Here is a 25,644-nt window from a genome sequence, read left to right as displayed (position 1 = left end):
CAAAAATCGATCTACGAGGAGCGTATAACCTCGTGTGGATCTGACTGGGAGACGAATGGAAGACTGCCTTTCGCACGCGGTATGGGCATTTCGAGTATATCGTTATGTTGTTCGGTCTAAGCAATACGCCCGCAGTTTTCTAGCACATGGAAAATGATATATTCAAAGACCTCTTGGATATCTGTTTGATCATCTATCTAGATGATCTATTGATTTATTCGAAGACCTAGGAAGAGCATGATTCTCATGTACTATTAGTACTAAAATGACTCCGAGAGAATGGTCTTTATGCCAAACTAGAAAAATGTAGCTTTGACTGCAAGCAAGTGGAATTTCTAGGCTACGTCATCCCCTCAAAGGGCATCTCCATGGATCCGGCTAAAGGCAAAAATGTGCTAGAGTGGCAAACTCCACGTTCATTACGAGATGTACAATGTTTCCTAGGTTTTGCTAACTTCTACCGCAAGTTTATACAATATTACTCGAAGATTATTTTACCTCTCACACAACTTACGAAGAAGGAAGAAGGGACAGACATTTCTTTGGTCCAATGAAGCCGACATGGCTTTTAGGAATCTTAGGAAAGCCTTTACATCAACTCCTATTCTAGCTCATGTGGATACAAACAAACCATTCATCATGGAGGCCGACGCATTGGATTTCGCCCTCGGTAGCATCCTTTCTCAACAAGGAGATAAAGAAGAGTTACATCTTGTGGCTTTCCATTCGCGCAAATTTGATGCCGCAGAAATCAACTACGAGATACATGACAAGGAGTTATTAGCCATCATGGATTCATTTGTGCAATGGCGGCACTTCTTAGAGGGCTCTCCACATCAGGTCATCGTCTTCAGTGATCACAAAAATCTTGCTTATTTCCAAAACGCTCGTGTACTAAATCAACGACAAGCTCGGTGGGCCCAATTCCTCACGCGTTTTGACTTCAAAATCACATATCGGCCGGGGAAGTAGCAAGGAAAAGTAGATGCACTATTGCAGCGTTCATATCTTGCACCTCCTCCTAGTGATCCAGCGTTTGATAATCAAAAGCAAGTAATCTTGGGACGAACACGTTTGCACACAACGCGGATTTTTCACACTCCACTAGATTCCCAGATTATCGATGCCATACGTGCTAACTTGAAGACGAAGAGTTTTGCTCAAGCCATTCTAGCGCACATTAATACCTCTCGGGCATCCTGCTCCCAGTCTCAACAACCCGGTATGGACTACCGACAATTCAAATATCATGATGGTTTATTGTTCTTTAAAAAGCTCGTATATGTTCCCGATTGCTCATGTCGCCTTCAAATCGTCCAAAATTGTCACGACACCTATACATCGGGACATTTCAGTAGTACGAAGACGTTGGATCTAGTTCAACGATCTTTTTTGGTGGCCCCATATGCGACGTTTTGTCAACGACTACGTTCGGACTTGTGATGCTTACTGTCGAGCAAAGATGCCACGACATCATCCATATGGCACATCATCCATATGGCTTGTTGGAACCCTTACCCATTCCAAGTAAGCCATGGCAGTCTATTTGTCTTGATTTTATCACAGATATGCCGGTCTCGAAGGGTTTCAATTCTATCTTAACCGTCGTCGATCGATATACTAAGATGGCACATTTTGTGTCGTGTACTAAGGCCATCACTAGTGAGGAAACTGTTGCCCTTGTCATGCATGAGGTATTTCGGCATCATGGCCTCCTAAATAGTATCATTAGTGACCAATGACCTCAATTCGTCTCCAAATTTTGGAAGCACCTCTTCAAGATACTCAAGGTGTCTTGTAACCTCTCCTCCGGCTACCATCCCAAGACCGATGGGCAGGTAGAACGAACAAATCAAACGCTGGAACAATATCTCCAGTGTTTTCTGAGCTATCAGCAAGACGATTGGGCTGATATTCTCCACTTTGCGGAGTTTGCTTATAATAATGCTATTCACTCCTCGACTCGGGTCTCCCCATTTTACGCTTATACTAGTTCTCATCCTCGCTAGTCTGTGATCGACCCCCGAAGCTACCTACCAATCCTGGTGCCGAGGATCATTTGGAGAGGCTACGCAAGATCCAGATGGATCTCTCTACTCATCTTCGTCATGCTCAACACACAGAGAAGACTTATGCGGATCGTCATCAACTTCCCTCCTCTTTTGCCATCGAAGATCGAGTATGGCTCTTACGTCGTCACATCAAGACTACTCGACCGTGCGACAAGTTAGATTATCGACGACTCGGCCCTTTTCGTATTACCGGTAAGGTTAATGATGTCACATTCCGCCTTGATCTTCCTCCGCATCTTCATATACATCCGGTCTACGCAAGATCCAGATGGATCTCTCTACTCATCTTCGTCATGCTCAACACACAGAGAAAACTTATGCGGATCGTCATCAACTTCCCTCCTCTTTTGCCATCGGAGATCGAGTATGGCTCTTACGTCGTCACATCAAGACTACTCGACCGTGTGACAAGTTAGATTATCGACGACTCGGCCCTTTTCGTATTACTAGTAAGGTTAATGATGTCACATTCCGCCTTGATCTTCCTCCGCATCTTCATATACATCCGGTCTTCTATGGTTCTCTTCTTGAACCTTATAAAGCAAACACTATTCCCGATCATGTTACACCACTACCGCCCCCGCTTGAGTTAGACGCCGGCCCGGAGTATGAAGTTGTTGTCGTCCTCGACTCGAAATTTGTTCACAACAAACTTTATTATTTGGTCGATTGGCTTGGCTATAGTTTGAGTGAACGTACTTGGGAACCCGTCGAGCATGTCGCCAATGCTCAGGATCTTCTTGCTGATTTCCACCGACAGTATCCGGACAAACCCGGTCCTCAATCAGCGCCAACTCATTACAATCGTCGTCTTAAAGGGGGGATAGTGTCATGATATGGCAAGACTCGAACCCATGACCTTATGTTATATGGGTCGATCTCTTGACCATTATACCATCTATTGTAATACGTAGGATATTATTTTCATTTAAGTTTTATTATAGGAAATTAATGTATACTCCAAATTTCTCTAGAACATTCTAGAAGCTTTAGGACTCCTCTTGAGAACACTATAAAAGGAGGCACAAGGCATTATGTTGAACCAAATTGGTTCAACGCCAGTCTTAAGCCTCATAGCCATTTTGTACTTACTTTTGATATAATATTTCATTTGTTATCATCATCATCTCTCTCTCTCTCGTCCTCGCTCTCTCTCTCTCTCTCTCTCTCTGCTCTTCTCTCTCCCTCTCTCAAGAGTCTTACGCAGTCCCGTCCTCTTAGTACTAATAGTACTTCCCTTCTCTAGTACTAATTCTGTCTATGTTTTAGTACTATTCATGACACATTGACTCCGACTATGTTGGCAATCCAGGCAATTGGAAGTCAATATCTGGCTACTTATTCACCTATGGAGGCGGCACCATATCATGGGGGTCGAAGTTACAAGACTACATGACACTCTCGACAACAGAGGTTAGGTATATAGCCGCATTGAAAGTAGACAAGGAAGCCATGTGGTTGCACCGATTGTCTGCTGACTTTTCGGCTAAAGGCCGAATCGACCATCTAACGCCAAGCCTCGATTGCGACTCACAAAGCACAATACACCTCATCCGAAATCCAGTATACCATGCTAAAACAAAGCATATTGAGGTGACGTACCATCACATCTGGGAGCTCATCACCGACAAGAAGCTCGGCGTCCAAGCCTGACCAAGCCTGATAGCCTGATTGAGAAAGTGGATATTGAGGTGAACATTGTTGATAGCCTGACCAAGCCTCTTCTAGATCAACACTTCAATGAACTAAGAGGACATATGGGACTACAACGAGCAAGGGGGCAAAGAAGCACTAAACGAAGGGTAGAAGGTAAGTCCAAGAACAACACGACTAGACAAGTTGAAGGAGCTAGTCAGCTTGAAGGTTGAAGACACAGCTGAGTGTGAAGAGACCAAAAGGACAGGAGACGATCAAGGGTTGAATGGAACTGAAAACCAATCAACGATCCATTAGAGAGCAGGAGAACCAGCACGCACGGAGAGACAATGACTTAGAGACCAAAAGTCGAATCAACTACTATCTAATTCAAACATCAGCTGACTCGGCCACTAGCCGATTGTCTTGTAACATACACTATAGTTTAAATTAAATTTAAATTTAAGCTTACAGGGGAGATAGCCCCATATCGTTGTATGTAGACAGAGTAATCCTTTTACGGGGGAGTTTGTTGGCATAAAAGGCCGACCTGTTCAAACTTGTATCCCTAGTGTGAACACAGTTAACCTAACTATTTAAGTAGACAACCGTTCTTGTAAAAGAGAGTTCGAGGGTTAATTTAAGATAGTTTTCTTTGAGCACATCTCTCTCTCTCTCTCTCTCTCTCTCTCTCTCTCTCTCTCTCTCTCTCTCTCTCTTCTTCTTCTTTATTTGGCCTTAGAAGACATTAATATATCTTTCTTTCTTCTTCTTTCTCTCTCTCTCCGTGAAAGTGTTTATTTTTTATCTTCTTGAATCTTGTCATAATTGATATCTCTATCTTAATCACTACTTGTGTTGTTTGCTAGACTCGCTAACAAGTCCTCAATCTTATTTCGCAACATCAACTTCAATACTCAACACATGAGACACAGGCAGCTTGGACGGACAACAGAAGACAGTAAGGGTAAGAGTAAGAGACTGAGTGAGTTGACAACAAACAAAATTCTATTACAAGAAAAGACTCAGTACTTACAACCATACGTACCATACGTGCATTCACATTCGCGTAAGAAAAATACCCTCAAAGAATGATAAATACCATACTTTTGGATTAACTATTTATTATGAGGTAAATAAGCCTAAAAAATGGGGGAAAAAAAAACACAAGAATGTTTGAATAACATTCGCATTCGTTTTCCAACGTGGGAAAACGAATGTTATGCTAGACGAACACGAATTTTACGTACTATTGTTACCCCGTACGAGATGTACGGAGAGTCAAGTGTGATGAGCGAGGGTCGAATGTTATCATGATGTTGTTGTGTATGTGTAGGGGGCATAAATGTAATTGTGAGTCTATACATATGTGAACACATGCACACGTGTGTGCATGTGGATGGATACGAGGAGGTGTGAGTGAGTGTCCAGTATGAATGCTCGAGGGGGCTTACACCCCTATGTATCTACCCCCTCTTGTACTATTTAACCCCTTATGGGGAATGAATAAAAGATGAATAATCATTTTCTCTCTCTCTCTCTCTCTCTCTCTCTCTCTCTCTCTCTCTCTCCCCTTAACGTTGAACCCCCTTGGGAGGGGGGTGGAGCCATTCTAGGCACCACCCCCCACCCCGCAATGCTTCTCAATGCTCATCCTGTCATCATCAATTCCACAATGCTTATCTCCATCATCACACCCATCATTATAATCATGCTATCATAATTATCACTAACCCTAACCCTAAAACCAATAACAACTATGCTTACAATTGTGCTCATTGAGCACTTTTTATACAAGCCTCTAACATAGGCTGACTCAAGTACTAACAAGTACTTGAATGCTCATAATTGAGCATCTAACACCGACTCCAAAAAATATTCATGTTACTATGAATAGGAATATCGGCCCTAACGGCTTGTCGGCTCCTTGTCGATTCGGCCTAGCCGATCAACCTTTGTTCAATCTAGCTTTCGGCTTTTCCAGCTGATCCAGGCCTTCGTCTAATCTGGGCCTGGCCGATCTGCCTTCGTCCAATTCGGCTTTCGGCTTCCAGCTTCTTCAATTGGCCGGCCCATGTCGAGCTTGTCTCTCAACAGGACAAAAGATAATTATGTTAAAGAAGAGACGATCACCAGATGGGTAGTACTTCCTTGGGAGTTAGAAATGAGTAGAGAATACTTGCTTGTAGTTAGGATTGTGCGACTCACATGTAGGGCTGAAGATGTAGAAAGGGTGACAAAGAAACTAATAGAAGCATAGATCAAGAACAAACCACGATTTGATGAAATATAAAGAGAGTAAGGCCACAAAAAATTCAAGAGGGAGACTGGGTATTGATAATAAACAATAGCCTCAACAAATAGTGCAATGCTAATAGGAAGTTTGCAAAAAGGTAGTTTCTACCTTAATGAGTTAGATAGAAACGAGACCCAAACTCCACTTGTAGGCAAGAGGATAAAGATCCTCAAGAAGATAGAAGTTATTAAACCTAAGTTGATGAAATATGATGAGTAGGATGAAGACCGAGATGAGTGAATGTGCAAAACAAGTATGCAAGAGGGGGAGGAAGAAGAACAATAACAATGATGAAGAAGAAAAAAGATAGTGATAACATAGATAAATTAGATATTTTTAGTGTCCATAGAGAGGCCAACGACCCATAGGACCCAACTACAAAAAGTTATATTGGTGTATGTCTCCTTCCTAAGAAGGGATATTCATACTTTGAAGCACCGAGTCTCAATGTGTGAATAAGGCATACACATATGAGCTCAACCTTCTACGTGTTCTCTTTTGTGTGACACTCAAGTAATCACCCCCTCTTAATATATCATCGTAGCTTTTACGAATTGCACTATATGTAGAGCATGTAGAAAGCAAGTGATACTCATCTTGTACTAGCCCTTCCTTGCATACCTTACATGCCTTTATATTTGGCTGATTTTGATTCCATAATGAAACTTCAATACCTCAGTTGTGTGATCGAGTGCGACGGAGTGTTAGGGCTCTACGAGAGTTAATACTCATGTTAGTAATGAGGTAAGGTTGAATACGATCAATAAACCTTCTTGCCTTATATAAGAGAGAATAACAAGGAGAAAAGGAAGAGTTGTAACCCATAACATGGAAAATGAAAGAAGGTGACAACGAAGCAAGAGAAAGGGGACTAACTTACAACAAGATCTTTTGCTTGTCAAGCGATAATGAAAAGTTCGAATCTACCTACCTACCTACACATATATGTAAAAGAGGTGCAAGTTTAACTCAACATACATTCCCAAGACGACTAAAGTGTTATTATTCAAAGTAACAAAGATATTCAAATTTCATTTCATCTTCTTCGACATGGTATTCCACATAAGCACAAGGTTGCTCTATACCCCAACCATATCATGTTTACATTTGTGGGTCTCCCTTTGAATAAAATCCCCAAGCATCATGATGTTTACCTGACCATGTGAATGCCGGAAGCAAATGGTATGGCAATTCTCGATAACATGAGATATAGATGCTTTAGGTTCGGAATGGGAATGGATGAGATTTGAACCCATGACCTTTTGGGAGTGACTCTCTCTCTCTCTCCCGTAGCAAACACATAAGAAAGACACACACATTATATGTACTGAGTACATACACACATTCAATCTAATTAAATACCTTCCCTTCATTATGTATGTATGGACTTATGAAGAAGGGTATGAAGGAACATATTCTCTCAGACATTCTGAGTTAGCCATGAAAGGCTGCAGAGGCTGCAGAGGAGGAGGGTGGGGATTCTTCTCGCTGTTCCTGCTCCACAGCGCCTTGTGGGCTCCTGTTCGATCCTCTGTCCATGAATACGTCGATGGTTTCTTCTCCAATGAATCCAATGCTTTCGTCTTCAACGGGGGTAGCGAGGGCATGCTCGCATCCACCTCCTCTTCCTCCTTCTCCTCCTCCATAAGGTTTCTCACCACAAACCCCATCCCCATCCCCCTCTGTCTCTCTTTCGTTTTGCATTAGCTATCCGTCATGCTTTCCTTAACACATGTTTCGTTAGATCTACCCGTTTCTTTTCTTTTTTTTCCTTGTTTTGGGAGCAATCCATTGCACGATTCACGTTTTCCTCCTTGGCATGAGAAGATGGAGTGAGTAATTTAGTACAATTGGATCTTTTGGTTTTGCCCATCAGGTTCGAATCTGTAACTTTTCGGCGCCCTGAAGCAGCTGCACGCAAGTATACTGATATGCAACCCCGAACCCAGCTCATTCAAGCTATTATCTTTGAAGTAGAGGACAGGGATAAGATTGGCAGTAAAAATGATGCGCTCCCATATGCGCTCTGTTGTAGCAAAGAGTTAGCTGATAGTGATGGTTGTGCACCCGGGGAGGTGATCGTTCGAGCTGACCAGGATCGTTGGCCCATTTCCATTCCTATATACTTCAGTGCAAACAAAGTTGAGACCACATTACAAAATGATCCCATTGAAATCAAGAAATCTGGAATGTACAATTTGTACTTCATGTTTTGTGATCCTCAGCTCTATGGAACTGTGGTTCGTGGAAAAACAATATGGAAAAACCCTACTGGTTACTTGCCTGGTAGACTCGCACCATTGATGAAGTTTTATGGGCTTTTGTCTCTTGCATATCTTCTACTTGGCGTTCTGTGGCTTTTCCAATATGCACGATTTTGGAAAGACATATTGCAGTTGCAGAACTATATCAGTTTGGTCATCGCACTTGGCATGTTCGAAATGGCATTGTGGTATTTTGATTACACAAATTTCAATTCGACAGGGTATAGGCCAGCTGGGATTACTTTATGGGCTGTAACGTTTGGAGTAATAAGAAAGACTATTGCTCGTTGCCTCCTTTTAATAGTTTCTATGGGTTATGGTGTTGTGCGACCCACTCTTGGTGGTCTAACTTCAAGAGTGCTATTTCTTGGGGCCACTTACTTTGTTGCAGCAGAAGTACTTGATGTTGTTGAGCATGTTGGGTCTATCAATGATATGCCTAGGAAAGAAAAGCTTTTGCTTGTGCTTCCTGTGGCCACCTTGGATGCAGTCTTCATCATGTGGATATTCATCTCACTCTCCAAAACATTGGAGAAGCTGCTGGTATGTTTCTTTTCCGTAGGCTCACTCATCTGACCATGAGTCTTCTAGATGACACATAGCGTGCATTTTTGATTCATCACCTTGCGATTCAATTTAATTGTTTCATATGTGAAGCATCATATACGGGTTTGACTTTGTCTTGCATGTTCTAATTCATAATTTAATTTGCACTGTTTGTGCAATCAAAGCCTTTTTTTATTTTTAGATTAAGAATTAATTGGACATTTTAAAAATATTTCCTTGCTATGAGGTATTGGCATCAATTGAGGTACTGAGGAAAATATTGTGAGAATCTGACGTTCTTGATTTAGAATTAATGAAATGTTTGTTACCATACATAGGATGCATTGTTTATTATTCTAAGAAAACATTAATATTGCTCTCTTAATCTCATCAAGCTAGAGGTCATTTTAGCTTGTGAATTTGTAGCATCTCAGAAAATCTATCATCCCATGAGCTTATAGACATTGGATGCATATAAGTTTACCAGGATTCAAAGAAATTAAGGGAATAATTTAAATATGCATAGAGATTGGCCCAGTTTTCAGCCTCTTGATCTCTAAGCTATAACGTTTTTTTAGTCCTCTTCTGTGTCACTTCCATCATGGGCCCAAGTTCTTTTTTGTATATGTTTTATATCCTTTCATTATGTGCAGTTTAGTATTGATACATTGACTGCCAGTTTTGAAAATGATACGTAAACGTCTTTTAAGAGATCAAAATGGCCTATGAGACTGAACAAGAGATTATATCTTAAAATTTGGTCTCATCTTTGAGAACACAGCCAAACTAAATATAATGAGATTGGTAAACTGCCTAAGGTATTAGATATTCTTGTTAGCTAAGCACTCAACATTGTGAGCTTAGATGGATTGAAGTCTCTGCCTTAAAAAATTCTCCAGCATGGGCTGATCCAAGATGGAGGAATCTCTAGAGAGAGGAAAGCACCTTTACTGTGGAGTGATGATGATGTTCATTTCTCAATAACAAGGATGATGGTGCCATGGTATTTTGCTTATGTCATCCCAATCTATTGTAACTCCTTTCAATTTTGTGGTCGCAATCCACCTTGAGTTGTCCTTGATTGACTTGTAGCATAGGAAAGAGGGATCATTGCTCCAAAGAAGGTTGTGATGATTCTTTGCCGATGAGGTTTAATGGCTATATTGTTGCCCTTTAGCAACCAATCCCTCTTATCTCTTAGTTTCTTGAGAGAATAGCTCCAAGCATCATTGGTCTTCATATTCCATTACCTTGCATAGTAATCTAAACCCGTGTTGTTTCATAAAAACAGTACCATGGCAAACATAATGTTCCGCTGATTCCACATCCCTTTGGCACAAGTTGCAGATCTATTCTGCTATAACTTTGCATACATGTGTGTGTCTCCTGATATGTATAAAGCTCGTGCTGCCCTAGCTTGCTATGTAGTGTGTGAGGGAGATGTGAATCATTGGTGTGAAGCAAGGGTGTTGACCCTCCCTTACACTCTTCATATCATACATCGACTAGGTAATGAACTACATGACACGGGGAGGTGGGGAGAGAATTGACGTGTTATGTACTTCCATTGACATTCTTCTTTACGCTGACCACATAATCTTGGTCTTTGTATCTATTGGAAACCTACAACATCATTTCAATGACCTAGATGGTTTTTGTCAAGAGAAGGGGCTCGTAGGTCTCTTCGCCCTATAATGAGGGCAGGTTGAAGCTGTGGATTCTTACATATATCTAGGAGTGACATTTACAAGGATAGATGGGTGTTTCTTTTTAACCCAAACTACCAAGGATCGATTTACTCGGGCATATGCAGGTCTGACCATGCTAGAACAATGCCACCAGGGGCAATTCCAGGAGCCCTTTATCAAAGTATGGTTATTTGACACCATGGATACCCTGATGTACGGTGCAATCATATGGGCTCCAAGCCTCCCCATGTACGTGTGGACACAAATAGAGCATCCACTAGTCATGATGTTGTCACCGATGGTATTTAACAAAGCATCCATCTCCCATGAAATCATTTGGTGCTGAGTTGATAGCACCCCCCATGATGGTAGAGGCATTAGGCTTGACCGTGAACCTTGCCATTGAGGTTCGAACCATTTCACCTCAAAGAATTCTACGAATACACTTGTAGTATTGAAGCAAACATTAACAACAGAGGACACAAAAGGATCATGGTAGTCACAAGTGATGAAGTGGTTCAACAACAATGGCCTCAATGTTGAGATCTTACCACCCTCCAAATATTGCGGAGGTCTCAAAAATTATGAGTGGAACTAGCTATTGCTTCTCAAAGAAGAGATTCTAATTGAGACTGAGGTAGATAGACATATGCATGCCCCATAGTGCTCACAAAGAAATAGGAAAACTCAAAATCGTTTCCCACCCACTGTTGGAAAGGCCATTGTGCCTTTTAGTCATGCACGTGCGTGAACACACCCTTAGAACACTTAACTTTCATACACACATACACATACACACGCACACGCACACGCACACGCACACGCACACGCACACGCACACGCACACGCACACGCACACGCACACGCACACGCACACGCACACGCACACGCACACGCACACGCACACGCACACGCACACACACATGCACACATATAATTGCTTTGCATACTAGGGGCATGTCACAACAGAACCAAATCTGATAGCAAAGACCACAGTAAATCACATGGTAAAGATGTAGAATGCATCAATGTGGTAAGGAGGGTCACATTAAATGTGACTGCCACAAATGGATGAATGGGAAAGAAAAGGGCAAGAAGATTGATGATAACAAAGAAAAGATGAAAGAGAGGCAATCGAAGAAGAGCAACAGTGGGAGTAATGTACTCTTAAGTCTCTTCATGCTTAAGCTCCAATGGTTGGCTTTCTACATTCTTAGCCAAGTATTAAGCTCCTGTCATTTGGAGAAATTGTAGTTCTTGTCGACATATTGCTTCAAAGAAGAAGAATCACCTTGGTTTTTCATTAGCTGATTTATAAGCATGCAGATATAACATATGTGCTTTCACTCAGCCTTTTGAAGTCATTAAGATAATGTTTCATGTAATTTTGTACAGTTTTATATTAGCTGTGAAAAAGGTTCATCATGATTGCCTGTTTCTATTTTTGATTCACTCTAGTAAATTGTCTTATATATTTAATTGTGATAATAGGCACAAACTCTTAACCGTTTTTCAAATGTCACTGGATAAAATATAACTTATTGGTCTCATTTAGCCTTTTGAAGATGTTATTATAACATTTCTTGTTATTCCATTTCTCTATCTAGAAAGCAGGCTTTATATTAGCGGTATAAAACATCCATATGGCTTAATTAGGAGGAGACAGAAATGTAACTACTTTGTGATAATGCTGAGACGAACCATGCATAACTTGTTAAATATAATCAATGATTAGCCCCAAGTTGTAAATCTATCCCCATATGTGCTCTTAGAGTGCACATTTTGTGATAGCGCCCCAAATGAGGAGTGGCTAGTGTGCAACTCGACCATATGGATCGATAAGGTGTTAATCCAAGAAACCGTAGATGCGTAGGACACAATGGATTTAGGAAAGAGCGAAATAGGTAATAGGATTGGCTAATCAAGTCAACTAGAATATTTTTTGGGCAAGTTATGATGTACTTAAGTCTTGAAGTATGTGCCATTGACTTCAAGATAAGTACTATCTAGCACTAGCCTATATCTAGGGAGTTGGGTCATATTAAATGACAAGTCAGTTGACAGAAAAGGAATATCTCCACTACTATCAACTGACTTGCACATTTAATGTTATACTCAGACCAAACATAGAATATAATCCACTTTCTTACATAGTGGTTGGATTGATCATTAGTCCCCACTAATTTTGTAGTGAGCTGGTCTAGATCCCATCTAAGCTCTAAGGTGTGAGCGCATGGGTGAACTACCATTGTGAGTTACCTCATATGTAATAGAAGTTTTGTTTTCATATATCCATCTCTGTGGTTGTAACTCTATATACCTATCTAATTGATTCTCAATATTTCTAACATGGTATCAGCGCTGAGAGGTTGATCTAGATTAGGTATATAGGGGTAGTTGCTGTTTAGCAGCACAGAGAGATAGAGATAGATAGATAGATAGATAGAGAGAGAGAGAGAGAGAGAGAGAGAGAGAGAGAGAGAGAGAGAGAGAGAGAGAGAGAGAGAGAGTATCAATGGCCTTGTCCACGAATGTTGCACCTGCTCCACTGCGCATTCGCCCACCTCCATTGTCTGATGGAAAGCTAGATGGAACCAACTACACTCTATGGAAGTTCAAAATGTCTGCCATTTTGGACTCCGACTAGTTGTTGGAGACAATCATGGGACCCACAGGAGGAGACCCTAAGCCCATGGTGACCTTTGACCCTGCACACCCTACCACATCAATCCCTCCAAATGCTGATCTACTTCGAGCCTGGAAGAGAAGGAATGCTGATGCGCTGTGTACCATAGTCATTGGTGTATGTGACTCTGTACTAACATTAATGCAACATACAACCAGGGCACATGAAGCTTGGAGCATATTGGCCAGCCAATATGAAACCAGAAACTATACAAGGATACAAAACCTCGAAAATCAACTTGCTGCAGAGAAGCTCGCTGATGGAGAGAAAGTAGAATCCTTTGTAAAAAGGATTAAGGATCTTCAAGATCAGCTGGCGGCTGTTGGAGTAGTCGTCTCTCTAGAGGATATGGCTCGTCGGTGCATTCGAGTTCTTCCTTCCACGTATGATGGCATTGTGACAGCATTGAACACTCAGGGTCGACCCATTCCTTTAAAATTTGATGAATTAAGTGCAATGCTGCTTGAAGAGGAGATTCGGCTGAAGACAAGAGAAGGAAGGGAAGATTCGGCATTTGTCTCTAGGACTAAGGGTAAAGGGGCATCCAATTCAAACAATGCGAATAGGATACCAAAGAAGAAGTCCAATGGATCGTGTTTCTACTGTGACAAGAATGGTCACACAATCAAGGATTGTCGGAAGAAGATGGTAGATGAGAAGAATGGTTCTAGTAAGACTTCTTGGAGAGAGCCCGAGTCTGCCAACAATGTCGTAGGTGAGCTCGAGTTATGGGTCGCAATTGAAGAAGTGTGTTCTTCAGTTGACACTCAAGTTGTCGACGACTCTTGGATTCTCGATAGTGGAGCATCCCGACATATGACCAGTAATCGTGACTGGTACAGCTCTTGGACACCTCTACAAGAGCCCATCAATGTTGTGGTCGGGAACAACGCTCGATGTCAAGCCAAAGGAACTGGAACCGTCTCCCTCAAAGCAACGACCGGCGGGACATAGCATCTCTCTCAAGTGTTGTACGTGCCAGATCTCAAGAAGAATCTATTGTCCATTTCTGCACTGACCGACAAGGGTCTTGATGTTTGATTCAAGAAGTCGGGTGCAGAAATAACAGTTTCTGTTGGCAAGGTTGTAGGAATAGGGGTAAGGTGCAACAATCTCTATGAGCTGAGCGCGTTTACAATTTCTACTGACCACAACACAAGTACTAACACAAAGCAATGGCATGAGAGATTTGGGCATCTCAATGTTGCTGTGTTTAAGGAGATGAAGAAGTCGAATATGGTAGTTGGGTTGCCAACCTTATCCGACTTAAGTCATGTTTGTAATGCTTGTATGATGGGCAAGCATCAAAGATCAGCCATTCCAAAAGAGAGTCAAAATCGGACAAAGACTCCTCTACAACTAATACACATCGACCTCTCTGGAAAAATGGTGATTCCTGCAATGGATCTCTCTACTATATGCTAGTAGTCAACGACTTTAGTAGAAAGACGTGGGTTTACTTCCTTCGGGAGAAGGCTGAAGCTTTTAAAATATTCAAAAGATGGCATAAGTTTGTCGAGCGGGAGTGCGGAAAGCTAGTGAAGGAGTTATGCTCTGATCGAGGTGGAGAATTCTTATCAATAGAATTCTGTGAGTATTGCAAAGAGCATGGAATTAAGCGCCAACTTACAACTGCCTACACCCCACAACAAAATGGCGTTGTCGAACGTCGAAACCGAACGATTGTCGAGATGGCTAGGTGTATGTTGAAGGCACAAGCGCTGCCCGACCCATTCTGGGCTGAAGCAGTGAATACAGCAGTTTACATCCTCAATTGTAGCTACACGAAGGCACTTCAAGGGAAAACACCCCAAGAAGCTTATTCAGGCAAGAAACCTTCAGTGCTGCACTTCAGAACCTTTGGGTGTACGTGCTACGCACATGTTCCAGATGTGAGCAGAAAGAAGTTGGATGCTAAAAGCAAGAAGTCTACCTTTCTCGGATATAGTGAAGAGTCAAAGGCCTATTGACTCTACGATCCAGAGGCAAGAAAGATATTGACAAGCCGCGATGTGGTGTTCGATGAGGAACGACCACAGCTAGCTGAGAACAGCGATTCACAAGTTATCTCATCAACCGAAGAAGTATTCCACCCAATCCCGACCCACTGTCTAGAAAAGGAAACTGAACCATCTGATGGTAATGGCTCCCTAGTTCAGCCTATGCCAATGCCATATGTAAAGAAAATACCTAAGTGGGCTCAACAATTCTTCAATGACCGTACTCCTAAAGTTGAGTTTCCTGAAACTTCAACTGATGGATTATGAAGATCAAGAAGAATACAGGAGTAAGGGAGAACCTCTGACCACATTGTCAACATGGCTCTGATGGTGGACATCATAGGCTCAATGAGTGAGCCGACCTCGGTGGAGGAAGCCATGGCTGACCCGAAGTGGAAAGAGGTGATGATATCAGAATATGATAGCATCATGAAAAATGACACGTGGGAGTTGGTAGAGAGGCCAACAAAGAGGAAGGTGATAGGCACCAAGTGGGTGTGGAAAGTAAAGTATGAAGCTGATGGTTCTTTGGAGAAATTTAAGGCCAGGATAGTAACGCAAGGATACTCCCAAATTTGAAGGGTTCGATGTACAAGAAACATTTGCTCCGACAGCTTGCATGACAACAATTCGAATGGTCATAGCGTTGGCTGCTTCAAGAGGATGGCTGATTTATCAAATGGATGTCAAATCAGCATTTCTGAATGGGCATCTCAAGGAGGAGGTATACGTGACACAACGACCAGGGTTTGAGATGCCGAATTCAGAAAACAAAGTCTGCAAGCTGAAGAAGGGGCTGTATGGTCTAAAGCAAGCACCAAGAGCTTGGAACAAGAGGATAGACAGCTTCTTACAATCAATCAACTTTAAGCAATGTGCTTCGGATGCAAGTATGTATGTCAAAATGAAGGACGGAAAACAAGTCATCATCATCATTTACGTGGATGATCTAGTACTTATTGGTGACCATGAAGAGTGTATTGGCCAAACACGAGTGTTTGAAAACTGAGTTTGAAATGACAGACTTAGGGATTCTACACTACGTCCTTGGAATTGAGGTTTGGGAAACCTCGGTTGGCATATTCATGTCACAAAGAAAGTATGCAACAGAGATCTTGAAGACCTTTTGGATGATAGACAGCAAGTCGAAGTCGACTCCAATGGAGTCAAACTGCAAGCTATCCCAAGAAGACCCGTCACCAATGGTTGCCATAAGGAAGTATAGACAGCTAGTAGGAAGTCTAATTTTCCTATGCAACACTAGGCCGGATATTTGTTTTGCGGTCGGTGTGGTGAGTCGATTCAGCAACAAGCCGAAGGAGACTCATTGGAAAGCTGCACTACGTGTATTAAAGTACATTGTGGGTACTTTAAATTACGGAATCTTCTACAAGCCAACAATTGATGAACGTAGTGGGTATTGTGACTCCGACTGGGCTGGAGATAGTGATTCCAGAAAATCAGTTTTTGGATATTCTTTTTCAATAGGCTTTGGAGCTGTTTCATGGAGTAGTAAAAAACAACCAATAGTGGCACTATCTTCAACAGAGGCAGAATACAAAGCATCATGCATAGTGGCATGCGAGGTAGTTTGGCTAAGAAGAATCCTTATGGATGTGGCGGTTCCAATAAGGACGGCAACGGTATTGAGGTGTGACAAACAGAGTTGCACGGCCATTGCCAAGAACCCCGTATTTCATGCATGTACTAAACACATAGAGATTCAATATCACTATGTGCGGGAACTAATAAATGATGAGACTGTGGAGCTTGAGTACTGTCCGACATCAGAAAATGCTGCGGATATCTTCACAAAGGCGCTTGGAGCAGAACAACTACAATAACACCTTCGACGATTAGGAGTTGGCCCAATTCCAAGTGAACCTCAAGGGGTTGACCATTGAGGCAGCGTGTTAAATGTAATCAATGATCAGCCCCAAGTTGTAAATCTATCCCCATATGTGCTCTTAGAGTGCACATTTTGTGATAGTGCCCCAAATGAGGAGCAGCTAGTGTGCAACTCAACCATATGGGTCGATATGGTGTTAATCTAGGAAACCGTAGATGCGTAGGACACAATGGATTTAGGAAAGAGTGAAATAGGTAATAGGATTGGCTAATCAAGTCAACTAGAATATTTTGTGGGCAAGTTACAATGTACTTAAGTCTTGAAGTATGTGCCATTGACTTCAAGATAAGTACGATCTAGCACTAGCCTATATCTAGGGAGTTGGGTCATATTAAATGACAAGTCAATTTGATAGAAAAGTAATATCTCCACTACTATCAACTGACTTGCACATTTAGTGTTATACTCAGACCAAACATAGAATATAATCCACTTTCTTATACAATGGTTGGATTGATCATCAGTCCCCACTAATTTTGTAGTGAGCTAGTCCAGATCCCATCTAAGCTCTAAGGTGTGAGTGCATGGGTAAACTACCATTGTGAGTTACTCTCATATGTAATAGAAGTTTTGTTTTCATATATCCATCTCTGTGGTTGTAATTCTATATACCTATCTAATCGATTCTCAATATTTCTAGCATAACCAACTACACCACTGTCTTGAAACAAAAATGCTTTTATCTTAATTGGTTTATTTATTGTTTCAGCATATTTTATCTTCAGTTATTTCACTTCTTTTTATGCCCATCCATCCACTTTTGGATCGTATGCTTTCATAAAACGTTTCGTGGGTGTTTGATAACGCATTTGAAATCTGTTCTTGTTTATTAGGCACAAACATTGATTGCTATATTTAGCACCTGAGGACTATGCTATAGATCCTTTGGGAAATTATTTTTTTCTTTTTGGATTGTGACGGGGTCTAGGAGGATATTAGAAATCTAACTTCTCAGTGATGTGCTGAGACAAATGCATAACAAACTGCACACCATCATCTTGAACCAGAAAATTTATTTTCTTAATTGGTTTATTTGTTGTTTCAGCATTTTTCTTAGGCACAATCATTGATTGCTATAGTTAGCATATGAGAAATATGCTATGGATCCTTCGGGAAGAATATTTTTTCTTTTTGGATTGTGAAGGATACTCTCCTTGCATGTTCCACAGGCTCTTACTGCTTTTTTATATTTAACATATAGGTCAGGAAACTTATGGCAAAACTTGAGCTTTACAGGAAGTTCACAAATACATTGGCAGTGATTGTGGTTGTATCAATTGCTTGGATTGGATATGAGGTAATCTTAGATCCACTAAATGTTGATTATCTTGTAGGTTGAAAGGGAATGACATATATCTTTACCTAATGAAAAATTAATGAGTTTATACTGTGGCATTCTTACAAAGCATATAACTCAAGTGTTTCTTATGAGTTTTACAGCTCTTTTTCAAGGCAACATATGCATTTGGCGAGCGCTGGCAAAGTGAATGGATCATCTCAGCCTTTTGGAATATGTTAAGCTTTATACTCTTATCTATTGTATGTTGGTTGTGGGCTCCATCAAAGAATGCAACACGGTAAGCATTTTCTGATTTTTATATGCTGAAGTTTTTGTTAAACAAGCTTGCAAACATTATGCGAAACTTGTTTACAAGCATATGTTCTTTGACAGTTATGCATACTCAGAAGGACCGGATGATTTTGACGAGGAAGAAACAATTGCTCTAACAAGCATGGGGGCAAGTCCACCCATCGATGCAGAAGCAAGCAGGGAAAGGGGGCCTGTAAAGACTGACGTTTTCCGTTTGGAGGACGAGATTGGTGAGGAGAAGATCGAGTAGTATCCACTAAACTAGTGTATATCATTCTAAAAGTCCTGACTCAATTATGGTGATTATAACCTGTACATCACTCCATGATTCATGCACATGTCCATGAATATGCCCCATGCTGGAAACTGTATTGATGTTGTCACGTGGTTTGTCCAAGGGGAATGTGGATCGATGTCACAAAGAGTTTGCAATGGCCTTTTATGTCATCTCATTTAGAGTTTAAATAAACCAATCTTTGCCTTGCATTACTCATTAAGAATATCGCCATTTCATTTCTTTTCATTTTCCCTTGCTTTAACATGGGCTTGCAAACCATTCTGTTCAAGAAGATAATATACAATGCAGCTTTTGAAATAAAAGTACTTTGTATGTGTTTTCTGTTGACTTATGGGATTTGTCATGTGCGATAAATAGTATTCCATGCATTGAATTTCTCACATTATCTTAATATGATTGTCAGTTTATGGTAGTTTTTTTGAGTATTTTGTAAAGTTTTCTTGGCAGTTTTTTGTCTCTAGAGAAGACGTAGGGTAGGGAAGGGCCCAAATCTGATGAAACCAAAATATCTACCTAAAAGTATGCACCAATTATGACATAGCAAAAGATCTCAAAACTTGTAGCTGAATCAATTCATATGATCATACTAAGAAATCCTGTAATTCAAACCAATTATAATTTATGACATAACAAAAAATCTCAAAACTTGTAGCCAAATCATATGAACATACAGCAGAAATTCTGTAATTCAAACGTTAAGGAACAGTTGGGGAAGCAACGTGAGAGCTTAGAATGTAATCATGGGTTTGATAAACACGGAGTAGGGTGCAATGTACTATATGGCAAAGAATTATGAAGGAATTTATTCGTGTTGGAAATTGTGATGTCTCAATCAATAGTGAGTGGGCATTGGAGGGAATGAAAAAGTTGGAAGCTTCTATGAAAGTTGAAACATATGCAATAGAAATATGATTTTCACCCTAATTTTCTTGTGCTAGTGCATTACGCTTTAGGATGTTTGGAGTTCTTGAGTTAGGTTAATTTACTAAGATTATTGTATATTTCCATCTTAACTTGGGGATTACAATTGTTAAATTGATGACCATTATGTGAACACCCTTTGGGAATAGGATGATAACATTCTACAAACATGGGTTTGTATAGAAGACCTTTTAGAGCAGATTTGAGGACATTGAGAATATTTTGGCTTTGATTTATTGTTGGAGTTGGAACCAATCGATTTACTATTTCATATGAGAAATTGATATATATTCAATTTGGATGGCATTTTTATGTTTTGGCATTCATCGTCATGGGTTCAAAAGCTCAACTTTGTAATAGTGTGATATATATGTATTCAATCTCTAAGCACCAAGCAATATCTAGATTATGTATGAAAAATTCACTCAATGGGTTGTAGAGCTCTCAAAGGTTTGGAAAAAATTTAGTTACCAAGAATATGAAAGTTGACATAAGTCTCTCTCAACATGAAAACAATTTGATTGATTGGACATAGACACATAAGCATTATTTCCTTATTTTAAGTTTTCATTCTAAATTGAATAACAAGACTAGGTACACTAGATCTTTAACGGATTGTAATTTGTGAGTTGCTACCTTGAAAGATAACACGAGGGAGAAAGAAAGGAAAACCAAACTTGAATAAATGTCATGAGTACTGGTCCCACTATAAACAATTCATCATCGACTTGTAACAGTGTAGAGCTTGATTGTTAGCAACTACAAGAGTCCCTTTGGATGATGTGTAGGTGAAGTTTAGTAGACTATTGAATTTGGTCCCTTGACCAAATTTTCATCGAACTTCCTTTTCTTAAAGCACAACCTAGTGCCTTAGTTTGTGATAATAATGACATTCAAAAGTAATTGAAGTGCTTGTATAAAAAAGAGGCATAAGCTTTCAGCTTTAAATGAGATGGAGTATTGTCCAAGCAGAGATTGATAACATTTGTCAAATTGTTTGGGATTGTTAAATATCCATATGGACATTCACCTGTTCCACGATGGTTCTATGGATTGTGATGATGTTCAATAGTTTTTCTTTGGGTTAGACAATTAATGGAGTTATATTGTGAGATGCCACAATTTTCCCTTCATCACCAACCTTATACATTACACCTTCACATATGAAACATTTGGATATCATAAAAGTTGAAGTTCCAAGGAACATGGAATTGGCAACTTAAAACATTACCCTCCCCACCTAATTTCAAGCATGGCACTACATTTGGTAGCTGGCTTTCATATCTCTTCCCTCCTCTTTGTAACGTGATGCACGAGCCTACATGTGGTAGCCAACATATAAACACATCCTCTCTATGTTGCCCTACTATACACACACCTCCATCCCTTTTCTCGGTTTCTCACTTATATCTTCATTATCCCATTATCCCCCTCCCCTCCTATATCTCCCCCTCTCTTTAATTTCATTTTGTTACTTTTTCACTCTACACCTCCCCACTTGTAATTATACTCTACCCCTTCCCCCCTTGTTATCTAATTTGTCACTCTACCCCTCCCCCCCTATTTACTTCTAATTTGCTCTACTCCTTTTATAAAATTCATTCTACTCTCCGTCGTTGACTTCTACCTTTTTGCTTTCTACCCTTCCTTCCTCTCTTCTAAATTGTACTCTACCCCTCCCTCTTTCACTATTTTCACTCTACCCCTCCCTCTTTCACTATTTTCACTCTACCCCTACCCACTTGACTTCTACCCTATTTCTACTCCCTCTCTTTTTCACTTTGTTATTTTTCCCGTTTTACCCCTCCCTCCCTTTTTCCTATTCTCACTCTACCCCTCCCTCTTTCACTAATTTTATTCTACCCCTCCCCCCTATTTCTACTCCCTCTCCTTTTTCACTTTGTTATTTTTCCCCTTTTACCCCTCCTTTTCGTAATTTTACTCTACCCCTCCGCTGCTACCCCTCCTCCCTTCTCTCTTAAATCTTATTCTACCCCTCCCCCTTTCTTTCTTCTAAATCTAACTTTACCCTCCCCTCTTTCACTTTAATTTCCACTCTACCCCTCCCCTTGTGGAGGATTATCATGTTGATCATGTCGATGATGTTCGTCTTCATGCGGCTTCATCATAAATGTTGATGCGGAGATGAATTCGACTTCTTTATTGTGTCGACTTTCTGGGGTTTTCATTCACCATCGAATTTCTCTTATGTTAGGTACTCTTTCTAAATCCTTCACTAAAATGTCACGATAACTTTCGCGATTTTGATGAGGTTTCCACGACCAATTTTTCTTTTCATTATCTATTGTCTGCATCTTGTGTATGTCTTCATTTTCCATTTTCTCGCGTAAATGATCCTTGCACGATGATCTGAATCCTTCTTTGTGAGGGTAGGTCGGAATGTTGTATAGGTTTAATGAGTTACTCCTACATCCTCATCTTCTGCTAGAACTTCTGTGTGTTTGCAATGTTGGAATTGCTTCAGGACACTCCTTGTGATCGGATCACCGTAATTTTCTATTTGGGAAACGTTTGGAGTAATTAGATCATCAATCTTTAAATTTTGTTTAAAGTCGCATACCTCATGTTGTTTTTGTTGCTCAAGTACACTAATTTCATCAAATATGACTGATCGGCTAAAGAAAAACTTGCGTGTATGTAGATCAAATAACTTGTATGCTTTAACTCTAGAAGATTCACCATATGCAATCAAATACAATTTTCTTGTGTGAGGATCTAATTTCTTCCTTTTGTTTGCATGTACATGACCGTAAGCGATCAAACCAAACACTCGAAGATGACTAAGGTTTGGTTTATGCTTAAACCAATGTGAATATGATGTTTCAAGACCAAGTATCTTATGTGGTGATTGGTTTTGTAGGTAACATGTAGTTGCAACTGCTTCTTGCCAGAATCGAAGAGGCAATCTGGCAACTTGAATCATATTTCAACATGCATCTAAGAGGGTTCGATTCTTGCGCTCAGCTATACCATTCTGTTGTGGGTTGTATGGTACAATTCGCTCATCGCTTATTCCATTTTCTTCACAAAACCTTGTCCATTCATCAACGAAGTACTCCCCTCCATTGTCGGTACGAATAGTCGAGATCTTAAGTTGGCATTGATTTTCTACATATGCTTTGTAACTTGTAAATGCATTGTATGCTCCTGATTTCTCCTTAAGAATATATAAGACTGTGAATCTTGTGAAGTCATCTATAAATGAAATAAAATACTTGTTACCATCTATTGATAGAGATTGCATCGGTCCACATAAATCTGAATGAATTGATTGTAGTGGTCTTTTTGTCCTTTTCTGTTTGCCTATTGGAAAACTGTTGTCGACATTGCTTGCCGTAGATGCATCCCTCGCATATAGATATATAGCTAAATCACTTCATTGGAATTCCTTCGAATAATTTATGAACTTGACCAGTCTTCATCGCCTTCGGGTTGAGATGCCCGAGTCGATGATGCCAAAGCATTGTAGGATCAATGTGTGAAGCGCCCGACGCAAAGGGTGCTTGTATAGGAGTTTTGTCCATCATTTGCGAAGGATAGAGTCTTCCAGATTTAGGGCGAGTTACTCTTAACATCTCACCAGTAGGCAATTCATGAGAAATAACCGCAAAATTATTATTCAATTGTATACTTGTTCCATTTTTGGTTGCTTCACTTACGGATATTAAGTTTCTCATTACACCTGGAACATAATACAAATTTGGAATGCTTATTGTCTTTGATTTGTTTAGAGACAAGTGTACTTCCCCTTTGCCAATGGCAACTTTTGTGCCATGGTCGCAGAATGTAACTTGCAATGCTTGTGGAAGGGGGCAATAGTTATGTAGAAGAGTTCTGTTATTTGTCAAGTGATGTGTCGCCGCAGTGTTGAAGAACCAAAGGTTGTCATTGCCTATCTTTTGATTCACTTGACCTTCATTTGCATCACTTGTAAAAGCTTGAATAATTTTTTTTCTTCATCTTCTTCACAATAGCTCACATTATCATTTTGTAATGATGCACTATGTATTTGAGGATAAGACTTTTTCCCTTTCCTTTTAAGATCAAATTGCTTCTTTCAACAATCTTTTTCAAAGTAACCTTGTTTATTACAATACCTACATGTGATTGTAGATATCGTCAAGCCTCCCATTCCATTCCATTTGTTCTTCTGTTGAAACTTCTGGTTGTTTGAAAATTGTTGGAATTTCTGCTTCGCAAAGTTGGCTCAATTATTTCTCATTGAGGCTGCCCTGGCCATGTGGCTAGCCTCGTGTTGTGAACTCGTTCTTTTCCTTCGTAGTTCATCCTACTTTAACTTTGCTACTAGATTTTGTAAATTTAAATTTTTGTCTGACAAAAGCAACTACCAACTATAACTTTTCAACAACTATACAACAATGACCATCATCAAACATAATGATTGCCCTAGATGTATTTATACTAATACAACATTCAAGGCTACTTAGAAATACATATAGCCCACAAAGGGCACATTAACTCTATTTACAGATATAGCCTCGAGTCGGCTTCAACTGATTCGTATTCGATTTTTGGCCACGATCGAATCGAACAATCGGTTTGATTTTTCGGTCTCGGCTGAGTTGCTGTCAACCGATTCGGTTCCCCCTTTTCTTCGACTCGTGCTCCTCTTCCCATCTGGGAACCTGTTTCCTAACATTTTGCAATTCCTTTCAAAACATAATCTAATTATGAGAGTCATTGGGTTTGTGGTTTATTTTTATAGTTGGAGATCATTCCAACTATCTATTGTGAAGATGTTTGACACAAGCAAAATATAATTCAATGTCATATGCTAAAAAGCCTGAGGCACAATAAACAAAAAGGCATAATCGTGTACTCGAAATGTCCATATGAAGTGTGAAAGGCAATTGTTATATCATAAATTGTGATAGAAGACGTTATTTTTCCTTCAATGTTACAAAGAAACGTATACAGAAAAACAGTGCAAAAGACACCCAATGTGGTGCTTAGATTGGATCTATGAATTAACAACGTCCATGAACATCTTTGAATCCCCTCACACAGACCCATACATGCTTTCAATTCGTTCATGTAAGTGCTCATTTCAATATAACTAGCCCCCATATTACATTGATTGGAATGACACAGATTGATGTAATTATATTAAGCATTCTTATCATAGTGTTTACTTAAAACCATAGAATCACATCAAATCTTCACTTCAAAATTTGGGCAGTGGTACTGGAAGATTACATGGATGCAAAATTTCACTAATTACTCAAAACTATGGCATTACAGGAAGATTACATGGATACATTCACTGATTACCCAAAACCATGGAGTTACATAATATCTTCGCTTGAAATTTCCGGCAGTACAGGGAACATTTACACGGATTCATTCACTGATTTTTACCCAGAAAATGAAGGATGGAATTGCATGGAATTCAAATTTGCACTAGTGTAAAGGAAGATTACATGGATGCAGGGGAATGACATGGACAAGAAACGATTGGGGGGGGGGGGGGGGGGGGATTACTGAGATTGGTGATGGAAGGAGTGTAGATCAGGGGGAGGTGATCTGCTCAGTGAAGCGGGTGGAGGCGAGGGGTGGTTGCCCTTGGACCAGACTCTGGAAGTCCTGAACGTACCGATCGGACCCGCGGAAAGACGGCGGCGGAGACGTGGTGGAGGGTGAGGCCGCGAAGAGCAGGACCTCGTACGGGTGCAGCAGCGAGTCGTGCGGCGCGGGCC

The 25,644-nt window shown here is 40.4% G+C and overlaps 1 protein-coding gene across 1 annotated transcript; it reads left to right on the top strand.

Annotated features, from left to right (window-relative positions):
• The first annotated feature begins 7,368 nt into the window (after positions 1-7,368).
• On the top strand, positions 7,369-19,312 carry LOC147858985 (uncharacterized). Its single transcript, XM_087325453.1, has 5 exons — positions 7,369-7,652; positions 7,880-8,810; positions 18,298-18,393; positions 18,537-18,673; positions 18,769-19,312. Exons 1-5 carry the CDS (start codon positions 7,378-7,380, stop codon positions 18,935-18,937), a joined length of 1,608 nt encoding a protein of 535 aa, XP_087181579.1. The 5' UTR covers positions 7,369-7,377; the 3' UTR covers positions 18,938-19,312.
• Positions 19,313-25,644: the final 6,332 nt, after the last annotated feature.

This window comes from Azolla caroliniana, unplaced genomic scaffold (assembly GCF_043228905.1).
Source record: "Azolla caroliniana isolate FFs.n. ecotype wild unplaced genomic scaffold, voAzoCaro1.0.p SCAF_10, whole genome shotgun sequence".
Lineage (NCBI taxonomy): Eukaryota > Viridiplantae > Streptophyta > Polypodiopsida > Salviniales > Salviniaceae > Azolla > Azolla caroliniana.
The sequence above is the reverse complement of the archived record's forward strand: the minus strand, read 5'-3'. Positions and strand labels throughout refer to the sequence as shown.